The following is a 23,814-nucleotide window of genomic DNA, read 5'->3' on the forward strand; positions in this document are numbered from 1 at the left end:
GCCAGTGGTGAGGCAGGAATCTCTTGCTTTGCCCGTGCTTGGATCTGGGTCACAGTTCTGAGGGCCGGTCCTGGGGCAAGGAGGTGGTGGAACTTGTTGTGGCAGTGGAGAAGAAACACCTCACCCCTTATCATAGCACCTTAGAAGAACTGAAAATTTTCAGGTCCCTAGAAGTATCTCTGAAAACAGCTGTACAAACCCCTGAGGCTTGGGACAGTACATTCTCCACATTGGAAGCAGACTCTTACCTTAACAAAGAGTTTAAAACTCAAGTAATTGGTTGGGATCATGAGCAAGCAGTGCAAAAAGAGTCAGACTATATTATCTTACTTTGGTGACAAAGAAGATCAAAACATACAACCAGAAGAAGAAAACAAAGTCAAAGCTCCTACATCCAAAGCCTCCAAGAAAAATATGAATCAGTCCCAGGTCTTAGAAGAGCTCAAAAGGGATTTTGAGAAGCAAGTAAGAGAAGGAGAGGAAAAACCGGGAAGAGAAATGATAGTGATGCAAGAAAATCATGAAAAGGAAGTTAACAGCTTGCTAAAGGAAACCCAAAAAAATACTGAAGAAAATAGCACCTTAAAAAATAGCCTAACCCAAATGGCAAAAGAGGTCCAAAAAGCCAAAGAGAAGAATGCCCTAAAAAGCAAAATTGGACAAATGGAAAAGGAAGTCCAAAAGCTTACTGAAGAAAATACTTCCTTAAAAATTAGACTAGAGCAATTGGAAGCTAGTAACTTTATGAGAAATCAAGACACTGTGAAACAAATCCAAAAGAATGAAAAATTAGAAAACAATATGAAATATCTCATTGGAAAAACGACTGACCTGGAAAATAGATCCAGGAGAGAGAATTTAAAAATTATTGGACTGTCTGAAAGCCATGATCAAAAAAAGAGACTAGACATCATCTATCAAGAAATTATCAAGGAATACTGCCCCTATATTTTAGAACCAGAGGGCAAAATAGAAATTGAAAGAATCTACCGATCTCCTCCTGAAAAAGATCCCCAGAGCAAAACTCCAAGGAATATTGTGGCCAAATTCCAGAGTTCCCAGGTCAAGGAGAAAATATTACAAGCAGCCAGAAATAAACAATTCAAGTATTGTGGAAACACAATCAGGAGAACACAAGATTTAGCAGCTTCTACATTAAGGGACCGCAGGGCATGGAATATAATATTCCAGAGAGCAAAGGAGATAGGATTACAACCAAGAATCACCTACTCAGCAAAACTGAGTATAATTCTTCGGGGGGAAAAATGGTCATTCAGTGAAATAGAGGACTTTCAAGCATTCTTAATGAAAAGACCAGAACTGAATAGAACATTTGACTTTCCAATACAAGACTCAAGTGGAACATGAAGAGGTAAACAGGAAAGAGAAATCATAAGAGACTTATTAAGGTTGAACTGTTTACATTACTGCATGGAAAGATGATATTTATAATTCGTGAGACCTTTGTCAGTATTAGGGTAGTTGGAGGAAAAAATTATCTGTATGTATAGATAGATAGATAGATAGATAGAGGGCACAGGGTGAGTTGAAGATAATGGGGTCGTATCTGGAGAATAAAATTAAGGGGTGAGAGAGGATTATACTAGGAGACAGAGAAAGGGAGGGGTAGAACAGGGTAAATTATCTCACACAAAAAAAAAAAACAGAAAAGAAAAGACTGTTACAGTGGAGGGAAAACAGGGGAAGGTGAGAGAGAATGGGTGAATCTTATTCTCATAGGATTTGACTTAAGGAGGGAATAACATACACATTCAATTGGGCATGGAAATCTGTCTTACCCTACAGGAAAATAGGAGGGGAAGGGGACAAGAGAGTAGGGGGATGATAGGACGGCAGATTGGGAAAGGGGGTAATCAGAAGCAAATACTTCTGAGGAAGGATAGGGTCAAAAGAAAGAATAGAATAAATGGGGGGGTGGGATAGGATTAAGGGAAATAGAGTTAGTTTTTCACAGCATGTCTACTGTGGAAGTGTTTTGCATAACTGCACATGTATAGCCTATGTTGAGTTGCTTGCCTTTCAACGAAGGTGGGTGGGGAGGGAGGAAGGGAGAAAATTTGGAACCCAAAGTTTTAAAAACATGTGTTTAAAAAAAGTTTTTACATGCAACTGGGAAATAAGAAATACAGGAAATGGGTTACAGAAATCTATCCTGCCGTACGGGAAAATAGAAGGGGAAGGGGATAAGAGAAGGGGAGGACAGATAGAAGGGAAAGCAGACTAGGGGAAGGGGTATTCAGAATGCATGCCATCTTGGGGTGGGGGGAGGGGTGAGATGGGGTGAAAATTTGGAACTCAAAATCTTGTGGAAGTAAATGTTAAAAACTAAAAATAAATAAATTTATTAATTTTTAAAAAAAGATATTGTTTCTCTGAACTAGATGCATTTTAACTGGCTGTCACTCATGTCTGGAATGCTCTTCCTCACCCAAGCCTCCTGGCTTCCCTGGCTTCCTCCAGATCTCAGCTAGAATCCTACCTTCTACACAGGGCTTTTCACAGTCGCCTTTAAGGCTAATGCCTTCCCTTTAAGATTACCTCCAAGTTTTCCTATATATATCTTGTTTGTACATATTTGTTTACATGTTGTCTCTCTCTTTTAATTATGAGCTCCTTGAGGACAGGGACTGTTTTTGCCTTTCTTTGTATCCTAAGTGCTTACCGTGGTGATAGGCGCTTAATAAAGACTTGTGGTCTTGACTTTGCCTCTCCTCTGTCTGCCTTCAAAATAAAGGCTGGTGTGCTGACAAAACTCCTTTGGTTCTGATCATCTTAACTCTGATTCAAAGTGGAATAAATTACAAGAAATAGAATGTATTTTCTTGGCTTCCACCATAACTTTCTCTGAAAAATAGCCTCTTCTGTTGGTTTATGCTCAAGGTAGGATCAGTTGTCCTAGACAATATGGAGGAAAATTCCTAGAATAAGGATGCAAATATTTTTCTGGAGAGTAGTAGTTTGGCATATCTTAAGGAAAAAATTGCTTTATGTGAGAATTATTGCCCTAAATCTGAAAATCATTAACAGTACTCATTTGTTACTGTCATTGGAGAACAATCCTAAGATGCTATGTTGAGAGATTTGGCACAGAAGTTTTCATTTTGCTGCTGAGAGAGGAAAAGTAAAACAGTGTGCTTTATAATAGAATGCAATATGATAGATATATCTTTCATTTGAAATTCTTGTCATCATTCCTCTTTCACTTGTGTAATGGGAAGCTGTAGTAGTTCAAATTGTATGTTGCTCTAAGAAAAAAAAATTTAACTACCCAAAAAACTGAGCAGCAGTAGTTCTGTATGTTCCTACCCATTGCCTAGGAATGGTCATATGGAAGATTTGGATCGACAAACTCTATAGTATATTTTTAAATGACTTCTGTATTTAAATGTGATTTGGTTTGAGTTGAAGAAGAGTGTTTGAAGTGTTCAGAACAAGTTCCCTTTGCTTTTCCTCACTTGTGGGGGAAATCTTCATAGCAATGAATTAAAAAAAAAATTAGACAGAGGATCTGCTGTACTATAGCCCTTTCAACTCTGCTTGACCCTTCCTAAAAATGTATTTGATTATCATCTTACTTCTTTCTTTCCTATTTGCATTTTTTAATTGTGTACCCTTTCTTCTTCATATACTTTTTAAGGTAAACTTCATCACATGTATCATTCTTCTAATCTTGCTGTGCTCTCATCTACCTTCTGCCAATGTGATTGAGAAATGGAAGCACATTACCTATAAGTACTTGTCAACAATTTTCTTAGTTATTCAGACTTAAGGTTTTCTCTTTTTTTGTGACTTTTTGTCTGTCTTCAGATGCAAATAACAGAATCTCAAAGTTGAAAAAGAAGTTATTTAGTCCAGGGAAAAAGAATTCCCTCTACCATATGAGTGGTCAATACAGTTTTTGTTTGGAGTTCTCTAGGGCAGCTAGATGGTGCAGTACATTAGGCACCAGACCTGGAATCAGGAAGAACTGAATTCAAATATGGTTTCAGACACTTATTAGCTGTGTAACTCTGGGCAAGTCACTTTAACCCTGTTTGCCTCAGTTTCCTCATCAACAAAATGAACTGCAGAAGGAAATGGCAAACCACTCCAGTATCTTTGCCAAGAAAACTACAGAAGGGAATGACTAAACAACAGTAGTGAAGGAGAAATTTGCAACTTCCCAACTCAGCCTGTTTCATTTTTTACGTGGCTCTAATTAGTAGGTGAGAGGCAACATGCCTCTTAATGTATGTGGAATATGTATAGAATTAGAAAGACCTAGGTTCAAGTCCTGCGTCTAACCTGACAGATGCAGGACATGGATAAGTCACTTAACCTATCAGTGTCACATCCAACTCTCCAACATTATTAGTGGAAAGAATTCCCGGCCAGGAATTCCCGTTTTCCTCCTAAAATTTATTAAGAAGGTTTTACTTACGTTAAGCCTGGATCTCTGTCTTCAACTTCAACCACCCGTTGCTTCTACTTCTATAAATGAATTAGATTTTTAGATTTTTTCAGTAGCCTTACTTCTTTGTTATTGAAGTACTGTTTTTGAAATGACTAGTTTTGTATTAGCAATTTTATTCAGAGATTTCTAACAAATATTTCAGGCTTTCTACAGCTCTAGTTAACCAAGGTAGGTTTTTGTGGTTTTCCTTTGGTGAAATTACACTGAGATTGAACACTGGTAGAGACTTGTTCTGTTTGAAAAACCATTCTCAAGAAACCTAATATACAAACAGAAAAATATCAGATTGTCCTTTTCACTTATTTTCCTTTTCTTACTTTGATTTGTGGGTGAATCACTATCCCTTTCTTTGCTGAGAGTACGTGCATAATCCTTCTACAGCTGCAATAAAAATATTTTCAGTCATTTTGTATTGGACTCTGAGAAATGAACTGTAACTAATTGGCAGGTAGCCATACTTTTTTTTTTTTAAGCCAGAAATTACATCTTTGTTTTCCATGACTTCATTTCATTTTGGATTGGGTGGTAGGTTTGAGATTTGGGTTTGTATTTGGTTTCGGGTTTTTTTTGCATTGTTTTCTATATATTTGTAATGCTTTTAATTTGCTTTAATTTTGTATTTCTTTGAAACTGTGATCTACATTAAGAATTGTTATTCAAAAGACCAATAATTGAATAATTTAATTCTAATTTCAGTCTTTTTAGTTTTCCCCTAAAGAAACTGGCTTTTAGTCGTTCTTCCAGTTGATGTGGGTTTAAGCAAGTTTAAAATTTTTTTTAATAAAAATAATAACAAAAAATACCCTTAAGTACATAATCTAAATGTTTTGCTTGTGTTTCAAACAGCATCAGTAAGCCACCATACAAAATAGAATGTGCTCTTTTCACTTTTAAATTGAAGTTTCTAGTTTGGGTATATTTTTCACAATTTTTCATCAGAGGACTTTACAAAAATCTTTAATATATTCTGTCCAACTGGTGAAAGCAAAGAATATGGATTTATTTTTCCAAATTTTTTTTTGTATTTTTTCATGGCAGTGCTAGCAGAGTTATAGTCTCAGGAAAAGAAAGTTTACAGAAGCTACTATGTAAGAAAGAGTATAAATCTGTAGAACATGGTGGTCCTTATCTTACTGTTAAGGAGGAGGTAAGTGATTTATTTTTTCAGGTTCATTTAAATGTCCAGGTCATAGAATATCATTTATTGTAGTACATTTATAATTATTTCACAAATAGAGTTAAAACATTTTCAGATATTATTGAACCATTATATTTTCGGTATCTTCTATGTACTTAACATCTACACTGTCTTTTGTTGTTTGTTTGTTGTTGTTGGTTTTGTTTTGTTGTGGGTTTTTTGTTTGTTTTTTGTCTACTATTGTGATTTCATCAGTCTAGGGGACCACTGTTACTGAAATTCCCTCCAGTGATGCATATGGGCCGCCAGCTCTTAGTCTTAAACAGTTGTCTAGGGCACTGAGACATTAAGTGAGACCTTTTATCCTGTATCTTCTTTCCTGTCATTTTTTTTCTCTTTTTCCCTCTACATGTCTTATTCTTTCTTTCTCCCCCACCTTCTCTTTTTTTCTACCTACCAAAAAGTAGGTCCCATTATATTGTTTCCATTTGAGACCATACTTGCCAGTAAATTAGGGGGTCCGATCAAGAAGGAGGCATCTGTTATGGAGTAATGGGAAATGCTGATTCTGCCACTTACTATCTTTGTAAACCTGGGCAAGTTGCACCCTCTAAGACCTCTGTAAGATGAGGGGTTTGAACCATTTGATTTTTAAGGTCTCTTCAGCTCTATTTCTATAACACTGTGAACCATAAGCAAAGAAGGCTAACGTATTGCAAGCTTACAAGGCTTTTAGGAACATCTCAGTTGATTACAGTTGGAGAAAGAACTAAGTGGAATAGGTATGAGGCACACAGTACTAAAAGATGGCAATAAGAGTGTGAATATTTCAGCTATTTACTATATTCTGCCTCACTGCCAAAATATTCCGTTTTTATATGGGGCACATATCAGACTGTTGAAATCTGTTTCAGCAAAACCATATCACAAGGTATGCAGTGATTCTCTTGAAGTTGCTTGTTGACTAAATATAAGATATTTTGCAGTCAAGCTGTTAAAGAAAAATATATTATGGTGTAATATATCGTAATCCAAAAGAACATTTTATTCTGTAGTAGCATTCTCTCATCAAATATTATGCCTCTTTTTTTATAGTCGACTTTTTTTTTTTTATGTTTCATGGAAGGATTTTCGGTAAAATCTTACTCCACCACATACACTAACAACAATGCAGAGCACCTGTTTCTCAGATTCAAGGAACACCATGTTTCTTTCTGGACCAATTCATAGATTGATTTATTGCATATTAGTGTACCTCTCTTTTCACAATCTTGCCAGCGTTAACTGTTCCATCTTTTTTCATCTTTGGCCGTCTTTTTTGATGTGACATGAAAACCCCAGAGCATTTTATTCTTGTCAAGTAGGTTTTATCATATATTTGTTTCTGATTCTGTCTTATCTAGTCTATTCCAGTGATCTACTTTTTTTTTTTGTTAAGTAACTTTACTAAATAATTTTGATGCTGAATTCATTGAGATCTAGAAATGCTATTCTTCCTACATTTTTCTTCATTATTTCCCTTAGGGTTCTAGTTCTGTTCCTCTACATCAGTTTGTTATTAAGGCGTTCCCATGGTAATTTGATTGCTGTCACACTAAATCAGTCATACTTTTAATAGGATAGTAAATTTTATTATTTCCTCTTGGATTTTGTTGTTACTATAAGAAATGCTGGTAGTTTTTGTATGCTTTTTTGTGGTCTGCCTATTACTGGAGTGATTATTTGAGTTTCTTTGTTCATTCTCTAGAATTTTCTAAGTAAGCCATCCTGTCATCAGCATGTTAGAGATAGTTTTGCACATCATTGTACTCTAAGCAATTCTGTAAGACTGTGAATTGCAGAGAAGGTATTGATCTGCATTAATAAAGAGAGTTTCCTCATTCAGGAATTCCCTGTACCATGAAATCACAGGTTCAGTCCCATGTTCCTTCTTCTATCAAGATACTCTATTTTAGGAATGATTTTTGACAAAAAGAACTTGCACCCATGTTGGTGACTGGTTTGGTGTTATTTCATAACAATCAGCCGATCAACTGAAGGAACCAAGGATGTTTAGCTTAGACAAGACTGAGAGTCAGCATGATAGCTATCTTCAAGTCCTTGAAAAATTGTCATGTGGCACAGTGGTTGGATTTTTTCTCTGTGTCTTCAGAATGAACGAAAATGAGTGAAAATTATAGACACAAATTTAGACTTCATGTAAAGGGAAATTTACTAACAAAGCTATTCATTTGGCTACTTTAGGATGGCCTGGGCTCTCCTCCATCAGAGGTCTCTAAACAAAGACTGGATGACCACTTATTGGATGTGTTAGGTCTACTAAGATCCTTCTAGCTATGAAATTCTGTGATTCTGTCTGCCTGTCTCCTTGCATTTTCTACCCACCCATTGCTCACAATTCCATATTCTTGGGGACAAGAATAAAGCCAACTTTGTCTACAGAGCTGTAGAGGAGTTGTCATCATATCCTTGTTCTTGAATTTCATCCCCATCCCCAAGTCGGTGGTTTGGTTTGGTTTGGCTTTTTGAGGCTATATATTCCCAGGACTTTTTGACTGACCTGGAATCATCTACGGGCACCTTATCATCCCATTCACCTCTTTGGGATGCGCTTTTCAAATTGTAATTGCCTTTCCTAAAATATGCTACCCATAAAATATCATTGTATTCTTTCAGAATATCTCATTTACATAGAAAGATAGTCACCTACTTGTGCTTTTGGGAAAGAAAATATTTATAATTTGACTAGGCAGGAGTTTAGATTTAATTATGTCATGTAAAAGGCACAACTGCTGTTTGAAATAACTTTTATATTTTATTTGGTGGAAAATATATTTCTACTGGCAAAACTAGAGTTTCTCTCCAATTTCCTGTCTATACTTTTAGGAATCAAACTCATTAATTAATTGAAAAATTAAAATTTTTTTCCACTGGAAGTTAAAGTATAATCTTACGAAGATTTTAAATAAGCTGTTAAATATCTAATCATGTATTCAGTTTTGTTTTAAAATAAAACAAATATTTGTTTTAAGATACAGCAAATATTTACATTTTAGAAAACAATCTTTGTACTTTGAAGAACTCTTTTTAAGTAACATAGCTTTGAGAAGTAACAGTTTGCGGTACATACACACACACACACACACACACACATATATTTAAGTCCTGTTAATTCATAAGAAGCTGTATTTTTTTAGTATCACAGTAAAAATAGTTATAAAAACAATTGTCCTGCATTTACAGGTATAAATTGTGCAAAATAAAAATGTACACTTAACATTTAAGATTTTGGGAACCAGAGCTTTAAAAATTTGTGTTCATTAAATGGGAAATTGTCTCTTCATTCAATTGGTCTGATCATCATTTGAACCGCTCTCAGAGAGTATGACCCTCCTCGGTACTCAGCCCAAAAAATCCCGTCTTGGTGCTTGCTTCTGTAATGGCCGCCCCTGTACCACACTCCGTTCAGATTAGAATGTGCACAAGCATTGTACCACCAGCCGCCTTTGTGAAAGTGGGCACAGTTTCCTTTGAGGAAAAATAAGCAAGATGTTAGAATGAAAGTTTTGTTCTTAAAGAAATGGCATTCTAAAAGCTGTCCATAGTGGTCTGTTGTCTTGGAACCATTTAAGCCCAGTCTTTGATACTTATTTCTGATTTCATTTATTTCAATAAGAAACACACAGCCTTTTTTCCTTTATCAATGCCATTGATTGTTTTAAAAAGCATTTTCTTTTTTGAAGTTCTGCAAAGTAAAGAGATATGTACACCTTTAACGCTGGCTTCAGTTTATTCTTGTCTGTTACTACTGTGTTCCCCCAACTTTTAAAGAGAAGGCTTCCTCTAGTCAATACAGCACGTAAAAGGCTAGCAGTACTTGTTCCAGTGTGGGAAATGCCATTTCTAGAGGATTAAAGGAGATCAAGTAAACAGCCTGCTGTTGTTCCCTCCAGAGAAGAAGCAAAGTACTGCATTCTTAGAGACTGAAAGGGTAGAGAAACACAAACAGAAGCTGATCATGCTTTGAGAAAGTATTCATTTTGAAGCTGTTGCTTTTGTGGAATAGCAGCTGAAAACTTTCAGTGTTTTTGAAGATATGATTCTATATATATGTGCACAATGGACCTGCTTTAAACACAGGTATACTTCTGGATATCTTAAGTCACCTATGCCTCAAGAACTGGAATTAAGGGCACAAGTAGTTGTGCATAAAATCTACATATATTCATTATTATAAAGTGGGTAACTTGGGACTGTCCTTTTCTGGAAAAGAAATCCTGTATATGTGAATTAGCCACAGGAACTTTGTTGTTCTTAGAAGCCATGCCTTAGACGTGAACCTCATTAAACTAAGCTCAAATTCTTGAGAGGTCAAGATGACCTGGGCCTTCTATTGAGTTTTGTCCCATAGCCAGTGCTTTCAAAGCAAGGTTTCTAGTGTGACACCTAGAAGAAAACAGTGAGACTGCTCTCAGAGTCTATATCAGGTATTGTTTTGTCTATGCATCATGAAATAAAACAACTTACCTGTGTACATATCTTTGTCCCTGTCCAGCGTAGTGAACTGTTTCCCATTGTGCCACATCATAGAATCCCCTGCATTTCCTTGATAAGTTCCCAGACGTAATCTATAGAATTCGTTTTCAGGTTCCAGGCGAAAGCTACTATATTCTGCATAGACTTTCTTATCACTCCAGTCTTCTAATTCAATTAACAGCCTATAATTATCTTGATTAGTGAGCAGATAGATATTTTCCAGGCCCAGCCAGTATTCTCCATCAATGTTTCCAAATCCTTTCTGTTAGTAAATAATGCACAAATATATATTATGTGTGTGTGTGTACATATATAACACCTATACATGTATACCTAGAGAATTGTAGATATATTAGACTTTTCAGAACCTCAGATTTCTTTGAATATATCCACATGGGTACTTCCTCCATTAGTATAATTATAACTGAGGTTGGGGAGGAAAAGGAAGAAAGGAAAGTAAGGACGGAAAATGTAGACAAGTATGGGATTGACACAGCCACCTTTAATATACACCAGTACAACAATATGGCTGTGGTTTTAAAAAAAGCATTTCTGAACTATCTTCAGAACTACTAAGAAAATTAATTGGTGAATATACCCTTCTTCCTCTAAAACGAAAACTTCTGCTTCTCTAGGTCACGGTTTGGGACCTAATGACATTAATTTTTGATGTACCATTTATTTAACTTGGTACATCGCTATCTTTTGCCTAGAATAAATTCTTTTTTGCTTAATCAGTTTGCCAAACTTTAGTTTTCTTACATTGGAATTACTTAAAAATTTTTTAACCATTTAACTTTAACCAGGATATTTAGTACAACAATTTGTTCTAGGCATTAGGGAACTTATTAATATAAAAAGATTAAATGGCATTCTTTTTTTCTATTATCATAATTGCAAAGTAAACCAAATTATATTCCTATGTATGCAAGGCATTAACCTGCATTATTGCATCTTTGTGGAATATACAACTAGGTTGTATGTAGGATTTGGCAAATATTACCTTAATATTTTAAATTATATACCTCCAAAAGAGTTCCATTTGTAGACTATTTTCCTCTTATTTATTACAGTTCCTTATTGTTTGTGATAATGTACAAAACCTCTTGTGGAAATTTACATATTTTTTTAGTGACTCAAACTTTACCTATTTCTGAAATGATACAATTTTAAAAACAAATATAAAATTGTAATGAACTAAACATTTTATTTTATGTTTAGTGGAAATATCAGCTAAAATACATTCACTCATTTTGTTCTCAGAGTTTTAGAGGAGATTAAATGTTTCTTTAAAGTAAGTAGTCATAAAACAGGATATGATTCTTGAATTTTTTTGTAGGGTTCTTGTTAATTTTTTTCTTAAACTGTGAAAGACTGTATTGTATGTACTACACACAAAAAAATGAGTATGATGGAATAGTATGTCCAAGTATTAGATAATAAAATCTAGTACTTAATCTTTCTAGAATTCATATATGTCATTACTCTTTTCCTATGTGAAGACACAAAGGTTATGATGAACTTGTAAATAAAATGACATATGTTGTATCTCTTTAGAGATGAGACAAAGAACTTATTCTTAGTTAATATTCTAGTTTTTTCTCAATTATAATTTTACTTTATTAAAAACTGAAATAATTAACAGGCACATGAATTTGATAAATGTCGGTTATAAGTAATTTTAAAATATGCCTCTTGACTATGACACAGAATGGTCATTATTACAAAAAGTATGCTGCCTGATTTCCCCAAACTCTGAATGCACTTATTTACCTTATAATTTTCCCAGTTTCTGAAGAAGTTTACTGACCCATCTGTCCTTTTTTGAATAACAGTCCAGCCCCCAGGATCCAGACTGTTCTCACACCATAACTGCATCGGCCCATTGCTGTTTTCAGGTTTGATCATATAAATACCACTAATGGAATGACCAGCTTCTTTGGCTTGCTGACAGTCTTTGAAAGGTCCTGTAGTTTTAAAACGATTGGTTACAACCAAAATAAAGGTTAAAAACCATTATTATCGAATACTGTGTTAACATAGTTTCTACTGATGTTCTTTTCCTCTACATTTAATCATATATTACAAATGAAAAATGTCCCATGCTTTGTAAATTGCCATAGTAACATGTAAATTTTTAAAAGCCTGTGATTGTAGTCAGTACTTCCTCTGACCAATTCAAACCTTCACTCTGAAGAATCAAGTTACTGGAAGTTCTTTGTTATGCCTCTTTATGGTATTATTCTGAGATTCTCTGCCATGGCATTCAGGGCTGTCTATACCACTGTCAGATAAAAGGAAAGAGAGGAAGCAGGAGGTCAATAAGTTTTATAGTCCTGTATACAAACATGTCACCTAGGATGTCCTCCTCTATGTGAATTTTGTTTTCTTTTAAGTCTGAGAGATTCTTTAAAACAAACTATAGGACTGTGGAGAAGAAGGATGTGAAGAGCATAGAATAAATTTTTTATCCCTTTTTATTATATAATGTAAATGGTTTTACTTTTATTAATATATCTTGTATCACTAACCAGGAAGTTGAGATCTGGACTCTGGTCACCATTCTACCACTGCCATGTTACATGGTCCTAAGCAGGCCATATCATACCTATACCTCAGTTTCCTCATCAGTAAAATAAGTAGATTACACTAAATAATGTCTAAAACCTCTTTTAGCTCCAAAATTATGACTAAACGTTTATTTAGCACAAATACAAAGAAGAATGGTGTAATATAAAGTCAGTTACACTGAATGTTAGGAGAAACCTGGGTTCAAATTCTATTTCTTACCATAGGAAGCCAGTTGACCTCCCTGAGTCTTCCATTTCTTTTACTGCATGTTAGAGTTAATAAGTTGTGAGATTTAAATGAGATAATATTCCCAAAGTGCTTAGCAAACCTTAAAGCACTACATCAATTTTTGCTTTTATTATTAAGGCACCATATTAGGTCATGTTGAAGAAATAGATGTAAGAGGGCAGCTCGGTGGTACAGTGGATAGAACACCAGCACTGGAGTCAGGACAACCTGAGTTCAAATATGGCCTCAGACACTTTACACTTATTAACTGTGTGACCCTGGGCAGGTCACTTAACCCTGATGCCTAAGCAAAAAAAAAAAAATGGGGGGCAGCTAGGTGGTGCAGTAGATAGAGCACTGGCCTTGGAGTCAGGAGGACCTGAGTTCAGATGTGGCCTCGGACACATAACACTCACTAGCTGTGTTACTGTGGGCAAGTCACTTAACTCCAGTTGCCTCATTTAAAAAAAAAGACAATAAGAAATAGATGTAAGAGACATTTTTGTATCTCAAGATATTTCTTTATATCTTTATAGTCTATGATCCTAGCAAGTTTACAGTTTAGTTTGTGTAGACATGACCATGTTTCCATTACTAGTTTTTTCAAACTAGTAGCAAAACATCTGTTTCTTAAGACAGAAAGGAAAACTCAGAAAAAGATAGAAGGTGTCAGAGGTAATGTTTGAGGTATCTGGTTTCTGAAGTAAGTTATCACAAGTGAAGGAAAGGGATAGAAAGAATTTGAAAAACTGGATAAGAGACTAAAAAAGAGTATAAAGAACTGTAGTGCAGATTGCTATATTGAAGTGAAAGGATTTGAAAGGAGTTAAGGCATGTAAAATGTTGGATTTAGCCCTTGCTTTGGGGCAATAAAAATGGTTTTCATTTATTTCAGTCAACTAGCAAATGTGTAATGTGGTGTTGTGGAAGTTCACTAGCCAGAGAATTAAGCAATCCAAGAATATTTGTTTTAATCAATCGATAAATGGTGATTTAAGACCTCTTACTATATGTAGAATACAAAAAAAGAATATAAGATAGAATAACTTTACTCAAAGGGTTTTTGGTAGATTTGGGGAAGCAAAACAGCTTACGCATATAAAGTAAGAAAAACAGATTCAAGTCTGTGCAATCAGTCTTCTAGTTACCTTTGAGAGAACGTAAGAAGTATTCATTATGGGTAAGAGAAGTTGAGAAAGTCTTTAAATGGAAAGGGTAAGACTTGACATGAGCCTTTCAAGGTTGGATAGGAAGAAAAGGATACCGACTTAAGAGAAGAGCATGTAAAACAGATTCCTGTGTGCCACTTGTACAAAGGACAGCGAGGATGGTGATGATGGAAATTAAATTGAATAACAGACAGAAAGGCAAAGAAGATTGAGGTTTGTACAGTAGAAAATGTGAGGCTATATTATAGTCTTCAGTAGTGGAATCTATTTATCAAGAAGCATTTATTAATTGCTTACTTTGTGTTGGATGAATTCCCAGGTATTACAGATTCAAAAGCAAAAGAGTGCCTACCCTCATAGAACTTAAATTTGATTGGCAGAGATGGTGCACACATACAAAGGTATATGCAGAATACACATACAAAAGAGATACAAGGTAGCCATGACAGGTAAAGCCTAACAACTGAAGGACCACAAAAGGCGTCATGGGGAAGGTGGTGCTTGATCTGATTCTTTAAGGAGATGAGAGATTCCTAGATACAGTGGTGAGAAGGAAGTATATTTCAGGTCTAGAGGGTCAGGTTGAGGGTGGGGACTTCCTCTGTAAAGACACAGAGATAAGAGGTGGAATATTGGATTGTTTGGTTGGACTTGATTGTGTACAGAGGGGAATGATGGGTAATGAAATTGAGCCAAGTTATGAAGAGTTGTAAATGCCAAATGGAAGAGTTCACATATGATCCTGCAGGTATTAGGTGGTTACTGGAGGTTATCAAATGGGATGAGGGGAGTTGACTTGATTGGACCTTGCACTTTAGAAAAGAAAAATTTGACCACATTTGGGTGGATGGATTGGAGTAGGGAGAAACTTTAGAAAGGGAGACAGATGAAAAAGTTGATGCAACAGTTCAAGTGATAAGGACCTGGCCTAGTGAAGCAGTTTTTTGGAATGTCAGTCTATCACCAAATTCATAAAATATAAAATATATTCAAATCAAAAAACAGAATGCATGTGCTTTTTCAGTCATTAACACCATCTTAATCAGAGATGTATAGAAAGAGTGTTAGATTTAGAATTAGTCAGTAAGCATATATTAAGTTCTTGCGGTGTGCCAGGTACTGTGCCAGTGCTGGCAATACAAAAAAGGCAAAAAAAAAGATGGTCACAGCCCTCAAAAAGCTCCTGTTCTAATATGGGGAGACAACTTGCAAATAACTATGTACATCCAAAATAGAGTAGATGGAGGTTAATTTCCAAAGGGTAAGGCCTCATGCAGAAGGTGAGATTTAAGATGAATCTCGAGGAACCCCAAAAAGCAGAGGTGGGAAGGGAGAGCACTCCAGGCATGGAGTAAGGGCATATAAGTGTCTGGTGAGAAGAACAGGAATACCAGTGTCACTGCATCATAGAGGACATGAAAGGGAGTAAAGAGTAAGTAGACAGGAAAGGTAGGAAGGGGCTAGGTTGTGTAGAGATTTAAAAGCCACATGGAGGGAAGATTTTGATCCTGGAGGTAATAGGGAGCCACTAGAGTTTATTGAGTAGGGAGGGGATCATTTTCAGATTCTCACTTTGGCAGCTGAGGGGAGAATGGATTAGAATGGAGAAAGACTTGAGGCAGGAATGCCAAGGTGTAAGGTAATGAGTGCCAGCGCTGTTGTGTTTTGTGTGTGTGTGTGTGTGTGTACTGTGTAGTGTGTCTGGCCATGCCACATGCTGCCTTCCTTTCCAGCCAACCTTTTTACTCAATAAAATCTTTTGCACTAGAATGACTTTCCATTTCGTGTGTGTGTGTGTGTGTGTGTGTGTGTGTGTGTGTATCTTGTCTATGTCTATCTGTATACATGCTGTCTCCTCCATTCGATTGGAAGGGAAGAGACTGTTTTTGTAAGTGTTTGCTAATTTATACAAAGTGTACTGTATACATTTGGTTCTTTTTTAGCCCACTTCTTGAGAATTTTGTACAAGTGTTACTGTCTCTAGGCCTTTAGTAACTCTTTGCTATTTGTGGTTTCTTCTTCATTCCTATTATATTTCCATCATTAGAATAGTAGATTTGTAGTTTTAGAGTCCTTGTTCTTGGGTTTTCTTGGTGTGAAAATAAAAACAAAAAACTTACCATTGCCCAGTCCTCAGGAGAGATTTTTGAAGAACCCTCAAATATTTTCATTTGTTGCAGAATAACTCAGATGTTGCCTTTCAAGAAGCATTTAAAATAATTTCAATTCAGTCTAACATCAATTTAGTCAGAAAATAGTCTCCAGAAGTGTTCTTTTATTTATCCTGTCATTAGGTCAGCATGAGTTTTGCTCATTTATGAAACTTATTTTGCTTCAATTAAATTTGTTGCTTCACTTCATTGAATTCGTTTCCTAATTATCCGAAGAAATTAGATAAGATGTTATCCAAGGTCCTTTCAAATTCTGAATTTCTGTGTTTTTATTAGTATTAGAAAGGTTTTCATGTTTCTTGATTTATGAACATGAAATAAGTATGAAAAAACTAAACTATTAGAATTAGAGAATATTAGAGTTGAAAGTCACCTCAGAGCATCTGGTCCAGCCGTTACCATGAGCAATATACAAAAAAGATAGAAGATCAAAAGGCCCCTGGTGTGATGTTCCAACCTCCTGTAGGTCAGACCTCCTGTCTTTTTTCAGAACTACTAGTTTCATTACTTTCTGTTCAGTATAGCAGTACTCAGTTTAAAAAAAATCTTCCACTCAATATCAGTATTGTAAATTAAGTTTTGTAGAAGTTTCTAACAATAAAAATGTGGTCTTAAGATTTGGATTTTGGAGGTTTTTGATAAATCCTACCATGTAGTCAACATCTGGGCTCAGCTTAATGTGTGTAGTCTAGAGTTTGACAGAGGAAGATATTATATTATTGTTATTATATCATATATTATATTAGTCAGTAAGTTTTTTTTTTCCTCAGAAGTGAAATTGTAGGCAGCCCACTGGCACAGTAGATAGAGTGCTGAACCTGGAGTCAGGAAGATCTTAGATCAAATCTAAACTCAGATACTTAGCTATGTGACCCTGGGTAAGTCACTTAACCTCTGTTTGCCTCAGTTTTCTCAACTGTAAAATGGAGATCATAATAACACTTACAGTCCAGGTTGTTGTAAGGATAAAATGAGATAGTATTTGTAAACTGCTTAGCACAGTGTCTAGCACATAGTAGGTGCTATGTAAATGCTAACTATGATGATGTTTGTGCCATGAAAAAACGTTTTATTGAGAGATTTGTAGAATTTTCTTTTTTTTTTTGTACCTTTAAGATTGAGATTGATAATTATTTGTCTAGGATAAAAGGCAAGAAGATTTACAAGGATTCTATCAACTGGGAATCTATATCAATTTGTGTTTCTATACACTGCTGGTAAAATGATATCCAGATATTCTTTTTTCTAATATTCATGATTTACAAATACTGCTTATACTAAGTGGTTATACTTGTTTCCTTTCACTCTCCTAAACCCTTTGTAGTCTAGCTTTTAGCCTCTTCATTCTATGAACTTCACTCTCTGAAGTCACCAGTGATCTCTTAATGGTCAAATCCATTGACCTGTTCTTAAACCTCATCCCTCTTTGTCTATCTGCAGTGTTTAACTGTGTTGATCAATCCCTTCTCCCGGACACATCTCAAGGTTTTCATGTCACTGCTCTCTCTCGATTTTCCTCCTACCTATTTGGCCACTCCTCCCATCTTCTTTGTTGTTTTAAATTTAGGTTACTCCCACTAATCATATCTCCCTCTTTTCTTTTTCCTCTACTCTCTTGACTTGTGATCTCAGCTCCCATTAGGTTCAGTTATCATTTTTATGCAGATAATTCTCGAATTTATATAGCCAACCCTAGTTTCTCTCCTCAGTTCCAGTTTCACATCACAAACTTCCCTTTGGACATCTCAAACTGGATATCCCATATGTATCTCAAACTACATATCCAAAACAGAATTCTTCATCTTCCACCTTTCCAAACCCACTCATTTTCTGAACTTTCCTAGCACTACAGAGGGCTCCACTTCCAGTCACCCTGGCCTAACCCTCAGTGCCATTTTTAAGTCCTCTTGTGTATTGACTCCACAGATCCAGTCTGTTGCCAAGTTTTGTCATTTTCACCTTCTCAGCATCTCTTGTATAAGTTCCCTTTTCTACAGTTGCCACCCTGAACCTGGCCCTCATCATCTCACACATGAGCTACTGCAATAACCTTCTTGTTAGTCTTTCTGCCTCAAGTCTCTCCCCACATCCTCCATTCAGCTGCCAAAGGGATCTTCTTAAAGCACAGGTCTGATCATGTATCTCACATACACATACTCTTTCTCCCCTCCTCCCCCTACTACCCCCCCCCCATAAACTCCACTGGCTGCCTTTTGTCTCCAGGATTTAATATAAAATGCTCTGTTTGGTATTTAAAACCCTTTACAACCTTGCACCTTCCTATCTTTCCAGTTTTCTTTAACCTTACCCATTCCTTATGCTTTACGATCCAGTGCTTAAATTCCACCTGCAAGAGTCCTATTCCTGGTCTCCTATAAACCTCCAACTACTTGGGAGATTAACTTTTTTCTGTTCTGTATGTGTTTTATATATACATATTTGTTTGCTTGTTTATCTCTCCATTAAAATGGGAGCTCCTTGAGGGCAGGAAACCATTTTTTTGTGTATCTCTTAACACTTGACACAGTGTTTGGTACATAGTAGGTGTTTCATAAATGCAGTTAGCCAACTGACTTTCTGGGCCCTTATCTTATTGTTTAGATAAATTTGTATTGTTTAAACATCTGAATATTATTATAATGTGTCAGTGCCACTTCTGATGTTGATTTCCTATTTTTAATCACTAATTGCCGATTTTAGTAGTTCACTTTTTAATTCTGTCATTTGTACACTATATCTCTATTATTCTTCCTACTTTTTTACTGATTCTGATCTTTACCCTAAAAAGTCAGTGACTTGACTGTCCACACAGCTATTTCAGGGATAACTCTCTCATCCGGAACAGGGATTTTTCTGTCAGTTTTATTTTTTTTCTAATATTGTTTCATCTTCACTATATCCAGTACCTACTATTTTTTTCTTAAAGAGAGGTTCACGATATGAACAGTGTAATCTGTAGGTGCATGAGTACTTTGATTCCTTTATTCCTATAACATACTTTCTCATATTTCTCATTGTCCTTAAATTTTTCCAGCTTTGCATTGAAGTTATCAAGTATCAGAATATATGTTGATCTAATTTGAAAGGTTTGTCAAGGGAATCAAGTTTGTCAGGGAATTTTTCTAAATCTTCTTCCTACGTGTTGTTGTCCTAATCAATATTGGCAGAATAAACTGCAGTTATTTTCATAGTGCTCTTTTTCCAAATTATTACTGCAAAGCAAGCCGACCAAATATCCAGTGAAATCATTTTTCTTATTGCCTGTGCCTGTGTGATAAAACTTAACCCCTGTCAACTTCTTTCTTTGCTTCTCTAAAGACTACCTGTCACCCATCCTGTCATTTAGCTGCAAGTTCCTTCTTTCTTCTGGTTTCTTTTATAGAAAGAATACCAAGATTGATATGATTCAGCTCCTCCAGCAGTATGTCCACACACCTCAGCGTCCATCTAGTCCACAGGTTGGTCACTGGGCAGGTAGCTCACGTTTAGATAACAGCAGAGTCTTTAGATAGTTGAAAAGTTGTGTGATTTCTTAGCACTCTCTGCGCCCTTTCCATGTACTCTGCCACCATCGCTGCAAAAGCAGAGGAGGTCGCACAGTATTGAGGGCCATTTTGTGTTTTCCTTTGTCCCTTGGATTGCTCCAGCCCAGAAATTCATCGCCAAGTGCCCAGCCTATTGCTGATGTGCCTCTCCATATTTACTTGAACTAATTCTTAGAAAGTATTGTGAAGGCCATACTTGAAACCTTTCCAGAACGGTAGAGCCTTCCGGGGCTTAAACTCGGCCCTCAGCAGAACCTGAAAACTAAGGATCACCTCTACTTTACCGGGAGGTATCAGAGTAAGACTATGGGAAAGGACTGTATGCTAATTTTATTCTTTGAGCATAGATTAAATAATTAAATAATGTAAATTAAGGTAAATCATTAATCTGAGGCAGCAATAGGTATGTTCCATCAAAATTGACTTTATATAGAATTTCTATAAAACGTTTATTTCTGACTGGAGCCATATGGAATTACCTTATGGGACCCTGGTTAGCTTTTTGTCTTCTGAAGAAAAGTCACTTGCAATGTAGTATTGGCAAAGAGAGAAATTTTAGTCTTCTCTATCTGAGAATTACATCTATTATTTTATACCTTAGTAATGTCTCAATTAACCTGAAGTCACAGTTGTTGCATTATGTATAAATCTTTCCATATGATCTTTGGCCTTTTCTTTTTAAAAAAAAAATATCAGCTATTTTTAATGGATTTCTTTTGCTTCAGTATCCACTATACTCAGTAAATAAATATTCCATGATTTTGTTAAAACACCTGAAGGAACTTTTAAGTAATGACCAGGTATCTCAAGCACATCATTCCTTTGTTCTCCATAGATGGGTACTCAGTTTGTGTAGTTTGCGGTAGGCTTGTAAAGGCTGAATCTGAGTAACTAAGATTTTAGTGCATGTGTAAGTTTTCCTTTCAGACTGTCCTAAATCTGAATTTTTGCATGAAGTTTGTTTGCAGCTTTCATATCTGTTAGATTGACTTGGCTTGAACAAAGCTCAATAAAACTTTTTTTTTTTTGAAACACCAATCTAAAACATACAATTAAAATTAGTATTGAATATTTCTTTCTTCCTTTAACCAGAAAATACAAGAAATGTTCACATGTGCCTTTAGCATGTTTCTAATGTGTTTATGCAAGTTTATTTTTGTAATCATATTTTGGCCTTAGGATTTGAGGATTTTTTTCATTCATATCCAGTGTCCTAACATTAATTTGCTGTGTAATTTTCTGTACTTATGTAGAAGGGTGAGGCAGGAGTAGATAAGAGCTTTCTCAGTAAGAAATGCATAAGTTTTAACAGTGTCATCCTTGAGAAATTAGATTTGTTGCCCTCTTGCTATTTTATAACACTTATCATACAATCAACTTAATGCTCTTAAACTATTTATTGAGGTAAATAATGTAAGTATTGCTATCTCCATCTTACAAAAGTTGCGAACTTGTAGGTCAGTCACACAGCTATTAAGTGGTGAGACTGGGATTGAACCCCCAGGTCTTTTGACTCCAATTTACTACACTGGTAATTAAATGTTTCAGTTTCTTGTTTGCTTGCTGTTGACATCCATTTGTGTTTTCAGCAAGGCAAACTAAAAGTTTTCAGTGTTCTGTTTGTCGTTATTCTTTTGTTACTAATTTGTTCAGTTTCAATAGAATATTGGCAGAGACATATATATGCATATACACACACACGTGTGTGTGTGTGTGTGTGTGTATGTATGCATGGACTACCATGGTATAGTGGAAAAAAAATTCAACTGAGCATTTGAGCATTCTGGCTCTCCCCCAATGTTTGTGACCTTCGTCATATCTTATCTGCTGTGTGTGTATGTATGTATATTCCCATTGCCTGGTACATAATAAATGCTGGTTGACTGAATTCAACCACATTTTAACACATTTATTAACAACATCAAATAGTGTACAGAGCACTGTGCTAGTGTCTTGGAGAGATAAAGAGCCCAACTAAGACAGAGTTGCCCATTTTAATGATAGGATAAAAGGACGATGATTCTTTTGCACAATATTATAACTTAATTGTATAAGAATACTTCAAAAATCACTCAACTAAAAAGCATTTAAGTGTAGTGACTTTTGAAAGAAATAAGTGGTTCTGCGAAGTCGAAGAGAGGAGGAAGTACATTCTAGGCTTAGGGGATAAAAAAACACACAAAAATTGAAGATGAAGAACAACAATATGGCCAGTCTGGCTGAACAGAATATTATAAGGGGCATAACGCATGATAAAATTGGAGCCATATTATGAAGGACTTTAAAAACAAGACAAAGGAATTTCAATTTGATCAATAAGGAATAGGGAGCTAAGTATCTCCTGTTTGTTGAGTAAGAGAGTAACATATTCAGAATTGCACTTTTGGAAAATCACTTGAACAGTTTGGAGGATAGTTTGGTTGGGAAAGGGAAGACACTTGAGACAAGGAAACCAGTTAGGAAGGAGACAGCTAGATGGCACAATGGATAGGGCACTGGGCCTGGAGTCAGGAAGACCTGAGTTCAAATTTGACCCCAGACACTTCCTGATTGTGCAACCCTGGCAAGTCACTTAACCTGCTCTCTGCCTTAGTTTTCTTAACTATAGTATGAAGAAAATATATATGTATTTATGGAGTATGAAGATTTTATATATATAAATATATATATAACCCTGCCTCCCAGGGTTATTGTGAGGATCAGCTAGCTCAAACATATCCAAAAAATAACTGTGACATAAACATGAAAGTTATCTTTGTCACAGATATAGAGCTTGATCTTTGAAATCCTCTAGCCCAGGAGCTCTTCATTTTTTTTGTGCCATGCACCTCTTTGGCAGTTTCATAAAGCTTGTGGGACCCCTTCTCAGAATCACATTGTTAAATGAATAAAAAGGAAGCCAGTTATATTTTAATAGTTATCAGAATATTTTTTAATTCACAAACCCCAGATGAAGAACACTTGACCTAACAGCCCACTCATTTCACAAACAATGAATCACTAAAACTTTTTTTTAAATGTCAGGCTGAGGAATTTTCCTTTATCCTATGGGCAATAGAGAAGCTTGGGCAGAATACTGATGTGATTAACTTATCTAAATTTATCTAAAACCAGTGTTTTAAGAAGATTATGTTGGCACATGTCTAGGGTAGACACTATTGCATCTCTAATGCTGCTTAATATCTCATTAATTTATTTACTGTCAGACACTGTTGTTGTGTTACTTGATCTTTCTTAAGTTTTTTCCCTCTTATTCTTTTTTAATCTTTGTTATAAAAGATAGCTCCCTAGAGAGGGAAAAAGAGGAAGGGCATATTCAGAAATGAGGATGATATTAAACAAAAGACTAATAAAAATATTCTTAAAATAGATTGCAGGGGCGGCTAAGTGGCGCAGTGGATAGAGCACTGACCCTGAAGTCAGGAGGACCTGAATTCAAATCCGGCCTCGACCAAACACTTGACACTCACTTGCTGTGTGACTCTGGGCAGGTCACTTAACCACAGTTGCCTTAAAAAAAAAATAGATTGCAATAGCTTTTTGGTTTCTACATCACACTATTGAACCTGTAGTCTACCAGACAAAACTGCTATCTCTCCATGTCTCATCCATTTTCTACTTATAAATGACATCCATTTCTTTTACCCTTCAAGTATAGAATTTTACATTTATCTCTACTAAATTTCCCCTTGCTCTCCTTTTTTTTTTTTAAGCTTTGTGTTATCTGCAGATTTAATAAACTTAGACTGGTAAGTGTTCATTAACATAGGCCCAAGCATTGATCGCTCAAGCACTCCACTGGAGACTTCTTAGCAACCTGAAAGCAAACCATTAGTCCCTACTCTTTGAACCAGAGAGAGCAGTTAGAGAACTAGAGATTGTTTTGAGTTTGTGTTTGTATGCCTAACATAGCACCATTCATGTTCAAGACAATTTATAAATGTTTATTTGTTACTGAACTGAAGTTGGTGGTCATTAGTGC

General features: G+C 35.8%; 2 protein-coding genes across 6 annotated transcripts in view; one reads left to right on the plus strand and one right to left on the minus strand.

The window, feature by feature from the left end:
- RALGPS2 (Ral GEF with PH domain and SH3 binding motif 2) overlaps positions 1 to 23,814 on the plus strand; it is a 216,654-nt gene that overhangs the window by 126,754 nt on the left and 66,086 nt on the right. The window lies entirely within an intron of this gene.
- Positions 8,418 to 23,814, minus strand: part of ANGPTL1 (angiopoietin like 1) — a 28,201-nt gene continuing 12,804 nt past the window's right edge. For both annotated transcript variants that reach the window (XM_027868452.1, XM_027868454.1), the window contains 3 exons: positions 11,922 to 12,115; positions 10,140 to 10,410; positions 8,418 to 9,140 (listed from right to left, as the gene is read on the minus strand). In XM_027868452.1, coding sequence (XP_027724253.1) covers positions 8,953 to 9,140; positions 10,140 to 10,410; positions 11,922 to 12,115 — 653 coding nt within the window. In that variant the 3' untranslated portion in view covers positions 8,418 to 8,952. The remainder of the gene's footprint in view (positions 9,141 to 10,139; positions 10,411 to 11,921; positions 12,116 to 23,814) is intronic.

The sequence above is a fragment of the Vombatus ursinus genome, unplaced genomic scaffold (genome assembly GCF_900497805.2).
Source record: "Vombatus ursinus unplaced genomic scaffold, bare-nosed wombat genome assembly UNPS02014789.1, whole genome shotgun sequence".
NCBI lineage: Eukaryota > Metazoa > Chordata > Mammalia > Diprotodontia > Vombatidae > Vombatus > Vombatus ursinus.